Consider the following 14931-nt stretch of genomic DNA (forward strand, 5'->3'; position numbering starts at 1 on the left):
AGTGAATAAGTATTTGAATTAAAAATATAATTATTAATAAATGAATAATATAATGTGTATTAAAGTATATTATAATATTAATTAATATTTACGAATATTTGAATAATTTAATATTCAATATAAAAATAGTTCATAGGTTAAAGATAAAATTCATAATTTAGTGTTGACGTGGGTAGAGAAGAAGAGAGAGAGTGGTGGAGCAGGTGGTAATGAAACGAAGCGTTTTGAAGTTGAGAAGATAGCGAAAGGGAAGGGATTGAATTGAGTGTTTGCACGGCGTGGCGGTGTTCTTCCTCCGTCGAGTGAAGCTCAGGGAACCTTTTCCACTTTCCCACTCCGCCGATTCCTCCGTACTCCCGCCTTTTTCTCTCTTCCGGACTCCACACCCGTTTTCCCTTCCTTGTAACTGCTTTTCTCAATTCTCTAATTACTTCTTCCACTTTTAATTCTTTTGCTCCATAATTTCGTTTCATTTAGCTCAAATTTACTTTTTTTTTTTTTCATTCAATTCATGTCCCTCCCCTTGCCAAACTCTTTTTTTTTTTTTTGTGTTCAGTATTATAAGATTTTAATGGTCCCTTTATGCATAAATTATTGTACTTTGTAGTGTGGTGATTTATTTGACTTTTGTTTGAATCTGTTTCAGGGTGGTATTTGGTTTGAAGATAGAACATGAAGCGCAAGCGTGGGCATAAGAAAGGGAAGTCAAAAGGTACCACTAACCATGGAATAAGTGCTAACGATAACCTAAGTAATGGTGGGGGTCAAAACAAGGAAGAAACCTCTGGTTTGGATGAGTTTGGTTATGATAAAGATAACTCTGGAATGGAAGTTGACACGCCTTCTTCCACTGGGACGGATCAGCATTACAATCTTGCTAACATAAATCCTGATGGTTCCATTGATAAGGCTATTGGGAAATCAGTTGGGCGTGTTAAGGTGAAGCTTAGGACACCTAAAATGTTGGACTCCCAACCCACCTCATCTGATGCTCCCACACAGAGCGATACTGATAAGAGTAGCCAGCAGCATGGCCTTGAAAAACAAGGTCTGAGTGCCGAGAGAATGGAGGATAGTGCAAACTCGTTGCCTGATATGAAACTGAGTAATCTGTCAAAGAGAGCTGGTAGCATAAAAATCAAGTCTTCAAAGGTTTTGGGATCAAATGCGGAGCACACAAGCAAACCTTTGTCAGCTTCCACGGAGGTCATCCACCCAAAAGAAAGAAAGGCCACTCAACATAATGCTCTATATAATAAGCAGGAATTGGATGCTTCCTTAGTGGTTTGTTGGAGCTTTGATATAGTTGCCCTTCTTGATTTTGTTTGCTGTTTCCAAGCATTACATTATCAACTTTAATAATGCATTCGGTTTGTTCTGCACAGATTATAAGGAAGGTAATGAAAATGGATGCAGCTGAACCCTTCAATGTTCCTGTCAATCCCGAAGCTCTGGGAATTCCTGTGAGTAATTTTTTTCCATAGCTTATTTTCTTAAAAAAATTGGATGACACCTATTTTATGTTTGGTTTCCGTTCTCTGGTGGAGATGTTAGATATTTCTCTGAACCTAAAGTTTGCTCCTTTTTCAGTGTTTTGTTTTGTTAAATTTCCTTCTTTTCAATGAAGCAGTCTTCTACGCCCTGGGTACTTCCAGAAATTATTGTTTAGTAACGTTTCTCTTGACATACTAAACCTATGTAGGAAAGGTAACAGCGAAAATGAAGAGCAATTAAAGTAGTACATTCTAGTAGATACTAATTTGTTGTTGTTCAACATGCACGAGCTATCTTTCTCTCTCTTGGTAGACATAGAGGTTATATCCTACAACGATCTATGATATCTGTTCAGTCATAGTGAATAACGTGATTGATTATAAAACTTGGAACCATATTTTTGACATATTTACTTGTGTCTTATGTCATACTTTTATTTGGAACCAGGACTATTTCGATATCATAGATACACCAATGGACTTTGGAACTATATGCAGCAATCTTGAAAAAAATGAAAAGTATATGAATTCGGAGGATGTATATAAGGATGTTCAATACATTTGGGACAACTGTTACAAGTATAACAATAAAGGTGACTATATCTTGGATCTTATGAGGCGAGTAAAGAAGAACTTTATGAAGTATTGGACTGCAGCTGGGCTATACACGGAACAATCAAAAGGGACTAAGGGTGAGACATCCACCTCTATCTATATTTATATATATTAAAAATGTTGTCCTTCCCTTTTACTGTGCTAGGATGGAAGATATAAAGCATTTCGCTATGTAACTCTTGTCTCTGCGTTCTCTGGATCTGTTTTGCATGAAGTATGTCTTGAAATATGCCGTTCATTCAATTTTATTATTTTTGTTATTCAATGCTTTCTAGTGGAATCTTCTGCTCGAGTAGGCTTAGTTTATGTGTAGTTTTTACTCACTGGCTCTGTCATTGTCTGTGTTCCTCTACTTTTATCTTTTGGTCTTCTGTGGACAGAGTGAGGAGGCGAGAGGGTGACAATAAATGATACATATTATAATTTTTAAACTGAGAAGTTATAGTTATGCAATTTGCCTTTCTGAGATTTCACTCTAAAATGTATAGCTCGAAAATTTACAATGTTTTAGAATGATAATTAGATCTGTTCCATGTGGACTTTTGTTGTAATATCTACCTAGACCCCTTTGTATTGTTTAACATAGGATGAATGAAACCTATTTCATCCGATACTTCTTGTTTACTGCCCCCAATTTGAGGGGTATGGGGTGTTGTTTCCTAATCCACTAACCATTCCAATTACTTCCCATTCCATGGAGTGGCATGGAGTGGAAACTCTCCCCCATTCCATTGTAAAACATCCAAACAGAAGTATGATACCTTTCTTCAAATACATCCCATCTCATCCCAGACCCATCAGTTGGTATTAGATATCTGAACATATTGGAGACAATCTGGGAAGCTCCCTCGTAAGCAAACAGTTCTCTTATTGCAACATATCTTAACCCTATCACAAGAATGAAGAACATTACTTTGCATGCATTATCTTCTTAAAACATATGGTTTTCATTTCATGTAAAATACTTTACTCTGGCATTCTGATAGCAACATGCTATATGTTTTCATTATGTATCAGGTATGGAAAGGACTTCAACAGAAGATACCACACTGTCTGGTGATGGAAAAGTAGGGAAGAGTAGCCAATTGAAGCAGAAGACAAAAAAGCGTCATGGGTGTGTATTCCAAAAATGCAAAATAGCTCTATTTATTATATGATATTATAATTTCTTATGTGATAATTGTTCTTAGCATAGAGATATCTTAGTTACATGGAATTGATATAGAGGGGAAGAGAAACTTTTATTTACTTCGGGAGTTCTATTTCCTTCAGATAAGTTTTGTAAAATGTATACTTTGTTCATTTGTAAATGTAAGTGTTCAATAATGAGGAGCTCGGGACATAGAATTCCTTGCTCCCATCCTTTCCTAGTGGTTCATTGAAATCATATGCATGCTTACATTTCATCTTATTCTGCAGAAGACACCATAAACATGACTGTTTATGTGCTATCTGTGTTCTAAAGCGACGAAGGAGAGAACGGGAGGAAAATGCTCGAATGGCCAGAGGCAGCTTTGGATCTGGTGGTGATAAGCATGCTAAAGAGTTTAAGCACGAGGTATTTTAATGGCTTGTCGCCTCTACTTTATCTTTTGGATGTCTGGCAATTTTTGGAGGCAGTTTTAGGGTTTACATATCATGTCTCACGGGTAAAATTCTGAACTGAAATGATAAGACCGCAAAAGATTTACTTATTCTGTTTAATAGTCAGACTGGCTTTATATACCTGCCTTGGTGCAAAATATAAAGTCAGTTATTATAAATAATTTTTTTTAAGTGGCATAAACGATATTCTCAAGCTTGATTCCCAGACATAAAATGAAGGTCATAGTGCAAGTATTAAAGAAATCTGAGTATCTACTTCATGAAAACCAATAATTGACTAGCTTGGCCAATAACATAAATAATATTGTAAATTTTAAGGAATCGATACAAGTAGATAGTCCTGGTGGTGAGGATTCATCATCAAATATAGATGAATCTATGGGCACTGATGGAGATGTTGATGAAGACAAAGGAGAGGTAACAAAGATGGATATTGGTGAGAAGCAGTGTAGCCCTCCTGAGAGAAAGCACAGGAGCATCGATGTTGATGATGATGGCAATGATGAGCATGGCCTAGAAGAAGGGGATGAGGAGGAGGGGAATGAAGAGGAAGAAGATGACGAAGATATTGAAATGAACAGTCACAAGAGAGAGATGGATGAGACAACAAAACATGGTGGGACAGTGAAATCAAATGTTGGTGATGCAACTGTTCTTCACGATGAATATAGAACAAAGCAACAAGAAGGACAGGCTTCGTCAGTCCAGCAACAGAAGAAATACAAGGTATTTCACGGACTGTTTGATCTAGTAAATTACAGTATCTGCTTAACCAGTCACGCAAGAAATCACATGCTATAATGCAATTGCATTAACTTGTCATTATTTGTAGTTGATAAGTGTACTTAATTGTTCAATCTGTTTGTAGGGATCACAAGATAAACAACAGAAAAGTAAGCTACTTGAGAGTTTATATAATGAAAACCCCAAGCTTTCAGCTTTGTGTGGAATTTTTTTCCCCCAAAATAGTCAGTCTGTTTGGAGTGGACCACACTCACTAATGCAGAGGAGAAATTCTGCTCGTACTAGTTCCATACATGCTGCTATTAGTTCTTTCGTGGAGTAACTTCTTATCTTCATCGGTTCATTATTCGTTACATGATGTATTATAATCACAATTTCTTTATAGCAATAGCAGATATTGTAATTTTGGTTTCTGTTCTGTGTACTTTATATTTCGTTTCACTTTTTAGATCCGCGTAAGCATATTACTAGGGAGGCCGCAATTTCCTTCCCACTCAGTTTTTCCCTGCAGTTAGGTTCAAGGCTTAGCAGACAAGAATTTTATGGATAGATTTAAAAATTTTATATTAGAATTATAGTTTTTCTTAATTATATGAATTTAACTTATTATTCTCGTTGGTGCTACAAAATTTACATGAAAGAATGTGATTGATATATTAAATTATAGAACTGTACTGCGGTGCGGATTGGCGATTTGATACATTAAATTTCACCAAAGATGTCTGCAATTACTTATATATCTATTGTATTCCGATATATCCTTTTACTCTCAGAATGATATTCCGAATTTGGGCATCTTGTGCACCTTCATAATTTTTTTTCAGCAATTAAAAATATTTTTTTTGTATTTTATATTCTGAAATTTTAAAATTTTATTTTAGAATAAAAAATTATAAAGGTGTGAGTCGAAATTATGGAGATGCAAAATAGAAATTCCCCTACCCCAAATTTGATAGCAGGCCCACAATATGGAACATGATAAATTGAAGAAATTTTAGTAGAATGAGTTTTAGTACCACCTTAAAAAGGAAAATTTAAGTTATATAATCAACTAGTAAAGGAAAATTTATATCTATCTATATATATTTTATTTTTATCGTACTTTTAGACGATAGATCTCTGCTGATAAATAAATATTACATAAAATATTTTTTACCTTTACTTTTTTTTGAAGGAAAAAATCTAATGGAAGGATCGGTGCAGGGCTAAATGATATGTTTGAGAAAGTTTTTCCTTAATTTTAAAGAAACAAAGTTAAGTAATGATAAAGTTAAGTTCATACAAGGGACAAAATTTATCCATTGGATTGGGTGAACTAAGTTGTAGGCAGATCATATTTCACCTCTCCCAGGTAAAGACCACATGCTGGAGCCATTGGACTTGCGGAAGTAACACTCTTGGCATTCAAAATTCTTTCAACTGCAAAGTGCCCATAATGTGAGAAATCAAGTGTATGTATGTGAATATATCACACGTGAATAGATATGAATGAATGAGTACCGTCCGGAATTGTCAGGTTTCCAGTGCCGACAGCCTTGAGAACACCCACAAGTAATCTAACCTGAAATCAATTAGCATCTTTGTGTTCAGAACAGATTGGATTAAAAATGCAGGATTAAATCATAACGCAAAAAAATTGAACTTCTTACTGGATTCAATTCAAAGTTAGATTACTCAACCTGGTGGTAAAGAAAGGAACGTGCTCGTGCTGTTACCACCAGGCAACGATGTCGTCTTCGTTTGCCAAATCCTACACCTGAAGTCGTTACTTTATCAATGCATGGACTTGAACTAGGAGAAATGTCAGTTTCGGAGTTGTTAAGGTAGCCACGAAGATCACTACTAACTTTATTATGTCCTTCTCTATCCATTACAGATGGGAAATATAGACTTTCAATTACCTCGGTGACACTCAGTTCATCCAAAGTTCTAATTGGTGATTTTGCCTGTACAAAGAAACTTTGCATGAGATATTTTAGAACATAAACAAGACATGCTGAAAACACTTTAGAAAGAATGCCTACAATTACAATAGAGCATTCAACTAAAATTAATCCTTTAAATGAAAATTCAATCATGACTACTATTTGATTACTGTGATGCTTTTCAAATATATTACTGCGTACTGTGAAGTCCTATCATATCAATCAGAAGCAGATGAATGTAGAAGAGAGTTGAATGGAAAACAAGGTTCCACTTTAGGTTAGACAAATTATTAATTAGAATGTTATGCATTACTGTTCACACATATTAAAGAAAAAATACAACCTGACAACCAGCTGCCCTGAAGGAACTAAAATCATGGCATCCAACAAGAACCCTGCATGCTTCCTGCATGGATATCATCAATAACTTGCATAGATGGAGGATTGACAATCTGAAAAATATACGGAGCTGTTAACTAACTTGCATAGCTGGAAGATTAAGATCCTCAGATACATGCCATGCTCGATCTTTCTCAAAGGTTGACAAAGGCTCTGGCCCAGACAGCAAACGATAGAAGTATCTGAATGGTAGTTCCAAATAATGGGTAATTACTTCAAATGATCAAAAACAAAACAAAGAATTCTGTGGAAATGCACGGAAAAGTAGCTAATGTCAGAAGTCCTAGATGAACCTTATTGCAATAATCTTCACTGTCACTATTACACAAAAATTAAGGGCAATTTCAAAAGATCAAGCAGTTCTACTTCATTCATAACTTAACAAATATACTTCAGAGACCAAGTAACTCCTCCATTCATAATCCAATAAATAAGAGCTAAGAATGAAAATCTTGCATCAAATAGAACTATATGAGAGCCGATGACGGTATATAAATGCAGCAAGTGATAATCAACGCATGAAAACCAAGATTCTGAAGAACTCACGTGCGCTCTTGTGCTTTAAATCTGGCATGAAAATCAGATGGAACACATCGAACATCGATAATCGTTAAGTCACTGTCATGCTTCTAAAGTAAATCAAATTGCCAAAAAACATATTAGAAGATTTTGAGCACAGACATTACACTCAAGTGAAATCATCTAATAAGCAAAATTTGAGAAACAGATTAGTTTAGGTTTTCAAAACTGCAACTCCAACTTTGAGTACAAACAAACACGAAGTTGATAATAAATTTGCTCTTCTTAAGAACATATTCAATAATTCATTAATCTTCCTGGAATAGTTTATAAAGCCAAAATTCGATAATAATAAATATTATGAATCTGCACAGATGAAAAGCTGTCACAAACAGAAAATCTCCTGGGTATGCAGTAGCATTAGAAAATTACACATTGTATGGAAAAAAAAAAATTAACTTGGCATTAGCTGTGGGCCTGTGGTACAAGTTTTTGCCTCAACACGCATCATGCTGACAGTTCAGAATAAGATTGAACTTAAAGCACAAGGTGATGGAGAGTAAATTACAATTCTATCTGCTTTATCCAAGCCAATAACTAAAAAATTGCAAGCACGCACTCTTTGCAGCTATCTTCAGAGTTTCTTTCTTGTTCCACGTCATGTAAGAAGATCAAACATTTTGTCAAGACAGAAGAAGCAATGTATTTATTTAAAGGGTAAATGTTTTAAGTCCCTAACGATTTGGTTATAATTGGTTTTAGTCCCTCATTTTAAAATTTGTAATTGTGGTCTAGTATTTTTAAATGTGGCGAATTTGGTCGGTGTCCCAGTAATTTATTTTGATTTGAGCACAAGAAGAACATACCTGCAAGAAATGGTTTACAGCCCTTCCAACCACAGCAGGTTCATGAGGTGGTAACTACATGTTTACAATGACAAGATGAGCAAATATATATCTCGATTAGTATAAAGTTTGGGTTTATGTAAGATACGAACCACTTCACCGGGCTTCCTTTTGCTGGTCCGTTGAATATCCACATGACAAACATTTGACAAGGCATGAACTCCAGCATCCTGCATTTCCATAGCACAGTTAATTGATATACTATACGTATTCGATTTTGCAAATTGTCCGTGAATAGTGAGTGAGGTTAGAGTGATACTCACAGTTCGACTTGAACAAGAAACAGAGACGGGCTGGCCAACAAATTTAGCAAAAGCTTCCTACAAAACAACAACACATTTGATTTGATAGTAATCGTGGATGGAAATGGTGACGCGATGTTGTAATTTGTTACCTCGAGCGCTCCAACGACGGTACGACAAGTGAGCTGCTTCTGTGAACCGGAGAAAAGAGTGCCGATATACTCGATTGCAAACAAATAGCGTTGAATCCCATTCCTAGGGTTTTGATTCATTCCTTTTTCTTCGTCGTCTTCTTCTTCTTCTTCAATGTGAGTGGGATGCTCGATTTTTGATAACTTGGACGGCCGATTGTTATCACTGCACTCCGAATCCACTGTATGCTTCAAACTGTGTGTCATTGAAATTTGAAATTTCAATCCCAACGCAACTCAGCTCAACAGGGTTTCGGTTTCTCCTTTCCTACCCCCAGATATAGAGGCGGTGTCTGCGTAATTAAATTAAAGTTAAATTATACTTTTGGTTCTCATCTTAACAACAAAATTTAAATTTGGTTTCTTAATTCTTTTTTATTTCGATATGATTCTTGTTTTAAAAAATTTGATGTAATTAAATTATTTTGTCCTAATATTTTAATTTTTGTCTCAATTTTTGTAAAATTTGTGTAATTTTGTCCTTCTCCAAATTAAAATCAAATTTAATTTCTATATAAATGTGTACAAATATTTCTATCAAAATTGATATTTCAAGTAAATATATTTAACAAAATTAAGTTTATTTTAATTTATATTTTACATCAAACTTTATTTAAAATTGTTTTAAAGTTGTTAATAGAAAATAATGCTAATAACAAAAAAAATTCATAAATTATATTGATATTTTATTACATCATACTTTAATATTGTTTTTTATTTGAATTTATATTTTAAATAATTACATATTTTTAAAATGTGTAAAATTCAATAATTTCTATACAAATGTTTTAGTTGGTATAAAAATAACAATTATATAATTTAAGAAAAAATAACTAGTTTATGTAATAATCAAAAACAAATAAATTTAAAATTTGAAAACATTTTTAAGTAAAATTGAATGTGAAACAAATTTAAATAAACTTAGTTTTATTGAAAATATATAAAAAATATAAATTTGAATAAAAAAAATCAAATTTAATAAAAATATTTGTATAACATTTTATAATTTTTGTTTCAATTTGGAGGGAACGAAACTGTATAATTTTTACAAAAATTAGAACTAAATTGAGACAAAAGTTAAAATACATGGACCAAATTGAAAATGAGAAAATGACACCTACCATAACAGTGACACGTGACATTGTCACTGCCACGTGGCACGATGTCAGCTTGACATGTGACAAATTTTTAATTTTTTTTTAAATTTAAAAAAAATTCAATAAAAGAATTTTAAAAATTCAAAAGGTAACACGTGGCACCCATTTAACACCGTTACTACACGAGATGACTTGATTACATCAAATTTCCCAAAATAGAAACCACATTAAGACAAAAAAAAATTTGAGGTACCAAATTTAAATTTTGTTACGAAAATGGGACCAAAGTATAATTTAACCTTAAATTAAATCAAGTGCTTCCATTTCCCACCATGCTTACAAAATCAAATCTTTTAATATTTCTAAAATAAAAAAACTATTTTATATTATCCCGTTAATTTGACTGAGAGATTAAAAAATAAATATAGAACAGAAAAAAAAAACTGATCTAATTAATATAAAAATAAGCATAATAAAAAACATTACATTGTAATTGTAATGTCACAGGAAATATTACTTACGTGTCTTAGTTCTTATCTAAAAATCTTGAATGTCAAATGAGATGGTATGGCGATAATACATGAATTACAAAATTCATCTCATTAAATGAATAATTAGGTTTTTCTGTTTTAATTAATAAGTCAAGTTTTATAAATTTGGAAATATATACATATAATCTTGCAAATTTACTAACTTCTAAATAATTAAATGCTTACTCAATTCTTTTTTACTTTAATCTCAACTTTTCATATAACGTTTCTTTATAACCACGATCAAGATTTACCCTCGGGATTCTTTTGCAAGAATTTCTTTCCAACTAAACTATCATCCTGATAAAAAAAAGAAAGAAAATAAAAAAAAATATCTTCCCAACCAGAAAAAAAGAAAAAAAAAAAACTCGGAGAAAGTAATCGATGGAATAAAACCTTGAACGATGCGACGCAGTGAGCATAGAGCAACGCATAGCCATGATCGGAATCAACTTGATTTATAAGTTTCTTGAGAATCATCTTGCATTTATCATTATATATCCAATCAATGAAGCCTGAGACGAAAATTAGGTTGGTTTAGTTAAATTATTTTTTACTTGTTTTTTTTTTTAGAATTCTTTGAAGAAAAGTTGATCGACACAAAAAACAGAGTAGAAAATTAAAGATTACAGGAGTAGAAATCTTACCGAAATACGAAGGAGAAGGTGACGAGGGTCATTGCACGGTGAAAGGATCAGTCTTGCTCCATCGCAACTTCATTGCTATGCTTTACTCTGACTCTCATAACCTCTCATTCTATTCAGAACATGTGCTTTTATAGTACGAAAATGATATTTAAACATATATTTTAAACTTACTTTTGACGGAGTGACGTGTTAATCAATTTTTTTATTTAAAAATTTGTTTTATTTTATTTTTTTAAAATTGAAACACGTGTGGAAGAAGATGGAGAAGAGGATCAACAAAGAGAACTCATGGTTTTCTCATTTGGAAGAGAGCACTCCAACTTGAGAGAAGAGAGAAGCAATGTCTCGCGATGTCATCGAACAGAGAAATAGGGTCTGAGGTTTGGGTTCTCAACGGCGGTGGGTGGTGGTTCGTTTTGACTTTGTTCTTTGTTTCACTCTCACAATCTCAATGATTCATTTTCGTTCAAATACCATACGTGATTGAAATGTTTGTGGTTGAAATGTTTGTGGTTGGTTGTTTTGTGGGTGAGTTGTAGGGCTTCTCCATTCTATCGTTGTTGTTGGTGTAGATATCATTTAGGATTTAGGTTTTTTCTGAGTTGAAGATGACGACACTAAAACCACTCTTAACGGAAAAAAATATGACAGCAGGAGTTACACAATGTGGGGAATTATGTGCAAATAGGTGGGGAGTTGCGTTGGAGTTTTTGCACAAATATTGGACAGTTATGCAAGTATGAGACATCATGTTCAATGTCCCTAATATGAATCATAAAATGACACTGAAGTCCTCATGAAGAACTAAAAAGTTGTTAGACCCAATCTTAATGAAAAAAATATGACAGCGGGAGTCACTAACATGTGGGGAGCCATGTTCAAATAAGTAGGGAGGTGCATTGAGGTTTTTGTACAAATACTAGACAATCATGTAAATATGAGACAACAACTTTAATATACCTAATGTCAACCACAAAAATCACATTGCAATCCTCATGAAGAACAGAAAGCTTCATTGGACCCAATCTTAACGAAAAAAAATATGACAGCAGAAGTCACCACAAAATAATTTGCAGAGGTTTTTCAAACCTCCACAGATAGGTTCCCCACAAGTTATTTGTGGAGGTTTTCTACAACCCCTGGTACCAAGTTTATATTGTGGAAGTTTTTTAATGGAGGGTTATAACCTCTTCTATTCATGACTATTATTTTGTGGAGATTTAAAACCTCCTTTATTTCCATAAACCTATTTGATTCCAAAATTCCTATTTTTTTTTGTGGGGGTTAATACCCTCCTCAATTTGAGGATTATACTGTAAAAGTTTTAACCTGTTTCGTTTGTATTATTTAATTTGTGGATTTATTATTGCGTTATTCAAATCTCATAAAAAAACAATATTTTGTTTGTAATTAGAATTTGAGGTACTTATATTTTTATATCAATAATATCTTTTGTAAACTTCAATCAAATACTTCAACCAAAGTGTTCAAATATATATCATTAGAACTTTTGATTCTCAAAATCAACATATTAACATAAAAGCAATTTAAATTGAAACAATTACAACTTAATCCATACTTACTCAAAGTTCATAATACACTAAAATAGTTTCATCTTAAAAAACATCATCAACACCCTAAATATTGCTACCACCAGATGATCCTCTTGTACCCATAGAAGACTCAGGCTCATTTGCATCACCGGTTTGCTAAAATTATAAAAGATAAATATTAGCTGCAAGAAGGACGTCAACCTCAAATCATGAAATCAACATGCATATACTAAAATAGTTTATTACTAGATCATTGACCTGCACAAAAATCATGATTATTTGGTATCGATGATTAGCTCACACCGATACAGTATAATGTACAAACTGGAAAAATTGTGATGCCAGATTTTGATTGGATAGAGTAGAGAAAAAATTTCTTGAAAAAGTTTTTGGTAGAATGATGTGCGTGCAAGTGAACTAAGTCACATAATTTTTATAATCATTCTAAAGATTCTTCTCCAAATTCCATTATCAGAAAAAACCTAATACAAAAATGCAAAAGTTGGTTAGTAAAGAGTAATCAATTTAAGCTGTTATTGTTTATATCGAAGCAAGTGAAAGGAAACTTACGTAGCCTTAGGAACCATTATTTCACCATATATGTAGATATGGTTAATTGATTCCTTAAAATACGTATCATTACTCAATAATCTAACATTATATTTTAATCTAAACCGCTTAATCACTTCTATCATTATATTTTCCTTAGAATGAACAGTGAAAGAGTTCCTAAGCTCCAGTGCTGTGGTCATACCTGAAGAAATTACAGGACCAACAAACTTTCCTGCAATACTAGCTGGGGTAGCAGGCATAATCATTTTCGAAGATGCAGTCTCTTTGGAAATTGGGCCATCTTGTGTCTCAGTTTTCCCTTCTCCATCTGCTTGTACAGTGTGATAAAATATAACCATCAAAACACATATTAAGTAAACAACTTAACTCCTCAAATTAATAGTTTAAGATGTTTAAATATCATGCAAGTGTGCCATTTTCTTCTCAATTTCTTACAAAAGGACCTCAAAAGCTTGACTGTATTTAGACTGAAATCCCGGTAAAAGGCCATCCAAGTATTAACTAATGAACACCCTAGTACCATACTCAATGATCTAGTTGACATCAAAAGTATAATTGTGATCCAAGACAACTAAATCATTCATCAAGATGCAACAGTGAATAGGACTGTTAGAGTCATACCAGTGGTTGATGTTTCCTCTCGGCTTCTTTTCATTTTTGTTTGATTAGCCTGAACATACAATTATCAAATAGCATAAAAATTAACTCTTCAATTTGTAGAATCATTCTAAATGAAACACTGTTATTGTACAAGGACAAGAAAAAATATGTTAATAGTGAGAAAGTTCTCACCCCTGCAGTGTTGCCATCACTTCCATCGCTAGAACCCTCAGTATTCACACTGTTCATATAATCATAAAATTATTCAGTTACTCATCAACTTACTAGTATAAGTCCTGGACCAAAATTCTCTTACACGGGAGAAGAGGGAAGTAGAGTTCATTCTGGTAATAATCATATAGAAGGAATTTGGATCAACAAACCTCTGTGACATGGCAAAGAGAGAGAGAAAAAAACTAGAGCCTTTTTTAGAATTATTGGAAATTTTGAAGGAAATATTTTGGAAACAGAGGGTTAGATACACAAACAGAACATATAAGGTTGAGAATTTTGAAAGGCAACAATTCCATCAGGACGGAAAAGCTGTTTAGTATATATAGACACAAATACAACACAACAAATTGGACGACAAATTGTAAGCAATGCACCAAAAGTAGTTGAAAAAAAAGGAACAATGACTGATAATTGCACTTTCTGTCATCAGAGCATTGACAATTTTACTAATTTTTCTTATGAAAATGTGTGTTTAGTAGAAAGGGGTAAAAAGAGGCAATTGCCCAAGCCTATAACAACAACTAAATATCCATCAATGTATCAGATAATTAAAAACCTTCTCATCAAGATCAACTTGAGTCTTTTCTTCAGTCAAACGTTCCAATTCTTCTTCTAATCTCTTAACACCTTGCAATAAGTTGGTTGCTTTCAATTTCTCCTCTGTTAAATTGTGCCGCCGGTTACAAATATGTGATAGATCCTTCTCCATATGTATTTGTTCATCCCTCAACCTCTCCAATTCAGATTGCAAATTGTCCCTTTTAAACAAGATAAGAATGGAAATAATGATAAGAATAAGAAACAAAACTGAAACTATTCTCATGATAAGTATAAGAGCACTTAGGAAATGGAGATGATGCGAATATGACAGAATTCAATTATCTTAATGGCTCGAGATGGTAAAATTGCCCATGTTAGTAAACAGTAAAAAAACTTAAGCTGTTTACTTGGTGCTCTGCAGGGTTTTAAGCTCCAGTTGAATCTCTTCCAGAGTCCTCACTCCCTGTCCACGAAAATCAAGCTTATCTTCTAAATCCTCAACTTGCTTTTGCAAATCTT

General features: G+C 33.4%; 2 protein-coding genes across 4 annotated transcripts; one reads left to right on the forward strand and one right to left on the reverse strand.

Annotated features, from left to right (window-relative positions):
• The first annotated feature begins 160 nt into the window (after positions 1–160).
• On the forward strand, positions 161–5051 carry LOC114188244 (bromodomain testis-specific protein). Its single transcript, XM_028076814.1, has 8 exons — positions 161–402; positions 647–1284; positions 1386–1463; positions 1942–2185; positions 3126–3222; positions 3528–3666; positions 4032–4439; positions 4582–5051. The coding sequence occupies exons 2-8, from the start codon at positions 673–675 to the stop codon at positions 4777–4779; spliced, it is 1776 nt and encodes a 591-aa protein (XP_027932615.1). The 5' UTR covers positions 161–402; positions 647–672; the 3' UTR covers positions 4780–5051.
• Positions 5052–5672: 621 nt separating this feature from the next.
• On the reverse strand, positions 5673–11020 carry LOC114188226 (tRNA pseudouridine synthase A). Of its 3 annotated transcripts, none has more exons than XR_003605387.1 (13): positions 10913–11020; positions 10662–10780; positions 10452–10565; positions 8600–8931; positions 8469–8525; positions 8298–8375; positions 8167–8220; positions 7328–7410; positions 6864–6963; positions 6726–6788; positions 6107–6403; positions 5958–6018; positions 5673–5876 (listed from the first exon to the last, which is right to left on the reverse strand). XR_003605387.1 is itself a non-coding variant. In XM_028076794.1 (13 exons), exons 4-13 carry the CDS (start codon positions 8843–8845, stop codon positions 5773–5775), a joined length of 1110 nt encoding a protein of 369 aa, XP_027932595.1. In that variant the 5' UTR covers positions 8846–8931; positions 10452–10565; positions 10662–10780; positions 10913–11020; the 3' UTR covers positions 5673–5772. The 3 variants fall into 3 exon arrangements, 2 of the variants coding, with proteins under 2 accessions (XP_027932595.1, XP_027932594.1); XM_028076794.1 differs by having other exon boundaries at positions 6137–6403; positions 7328–7407; XM_028076793.1 differs by having other exon boundaries at positions 6137–6403.
• Between the last annotated feature and the right edge of the window lie 3911 nt (positions 11021–14931).

This window comes from Vigna unguiculata, chromosome 6, assembly GCF_004118075.2.
Source record: "Vigna unguiculata cultivar IT97K-499-35 chromosome 6, ASM411807v1, whole genome shotgun sequence".
NCBI lineage: Eukaryota > Viridiplantae > Streptophyta > Magnoliopsida > Fabales > Fabaceae > Vigna > Vigna unguiculata.

What these genes read in the sequence shown, in the direction of transcription:
- LOC114188226 (XM_028076793.1), bottom strand. Translation starts at nt 8,845, where the DNA reads ATGACACACAGTTTGAAGCATACAGTGGATTCGGAGTGCAGTGATAAC. An exon ending in AAAGGAAGCCCGGTGAAGTG is followed by an intron (nt 8,221 to 8,297) that starts GTTCGTATCTTA and finishes GTAAACATGTAG; the next exon opens with TTACCACCTCATGAACCTGC. An exon ending in TCAGGGCAGCTGGTTGTCAG is followed by an intron (nt 6,404 to 6,725) that starts GTTGTATTTTTT and finishes TTCTTTGTACAG; the next exon opens with GCAAAATCACCAATTAGAAC.
- LOC114188244 (XM_028076814.1), top strand. Translation starts at nt 673, where the DNA reads ATGAAGCGCAAGCGTGGGCATAAGAAAGGGAAGTCAAAAGGTACCACT. An exon ending in CTAAAGAGTTTAAGCACGAG is followed by an intron (nt 3,667 to 4,031) that starts GTATTTTAATGG and finishes GTAAATTTTAAG; the next exon opens with GAATCGATACAAGTAGATAG. An exon ending in AGCAACAGAAGAAATACAAG is followed by an intron (nt 4,440 to 4,581) that starts GTATTTCACGGA and finishes ATCTGTTTGTAG; the next exon opens with GGATCACAAGATAAACAACA.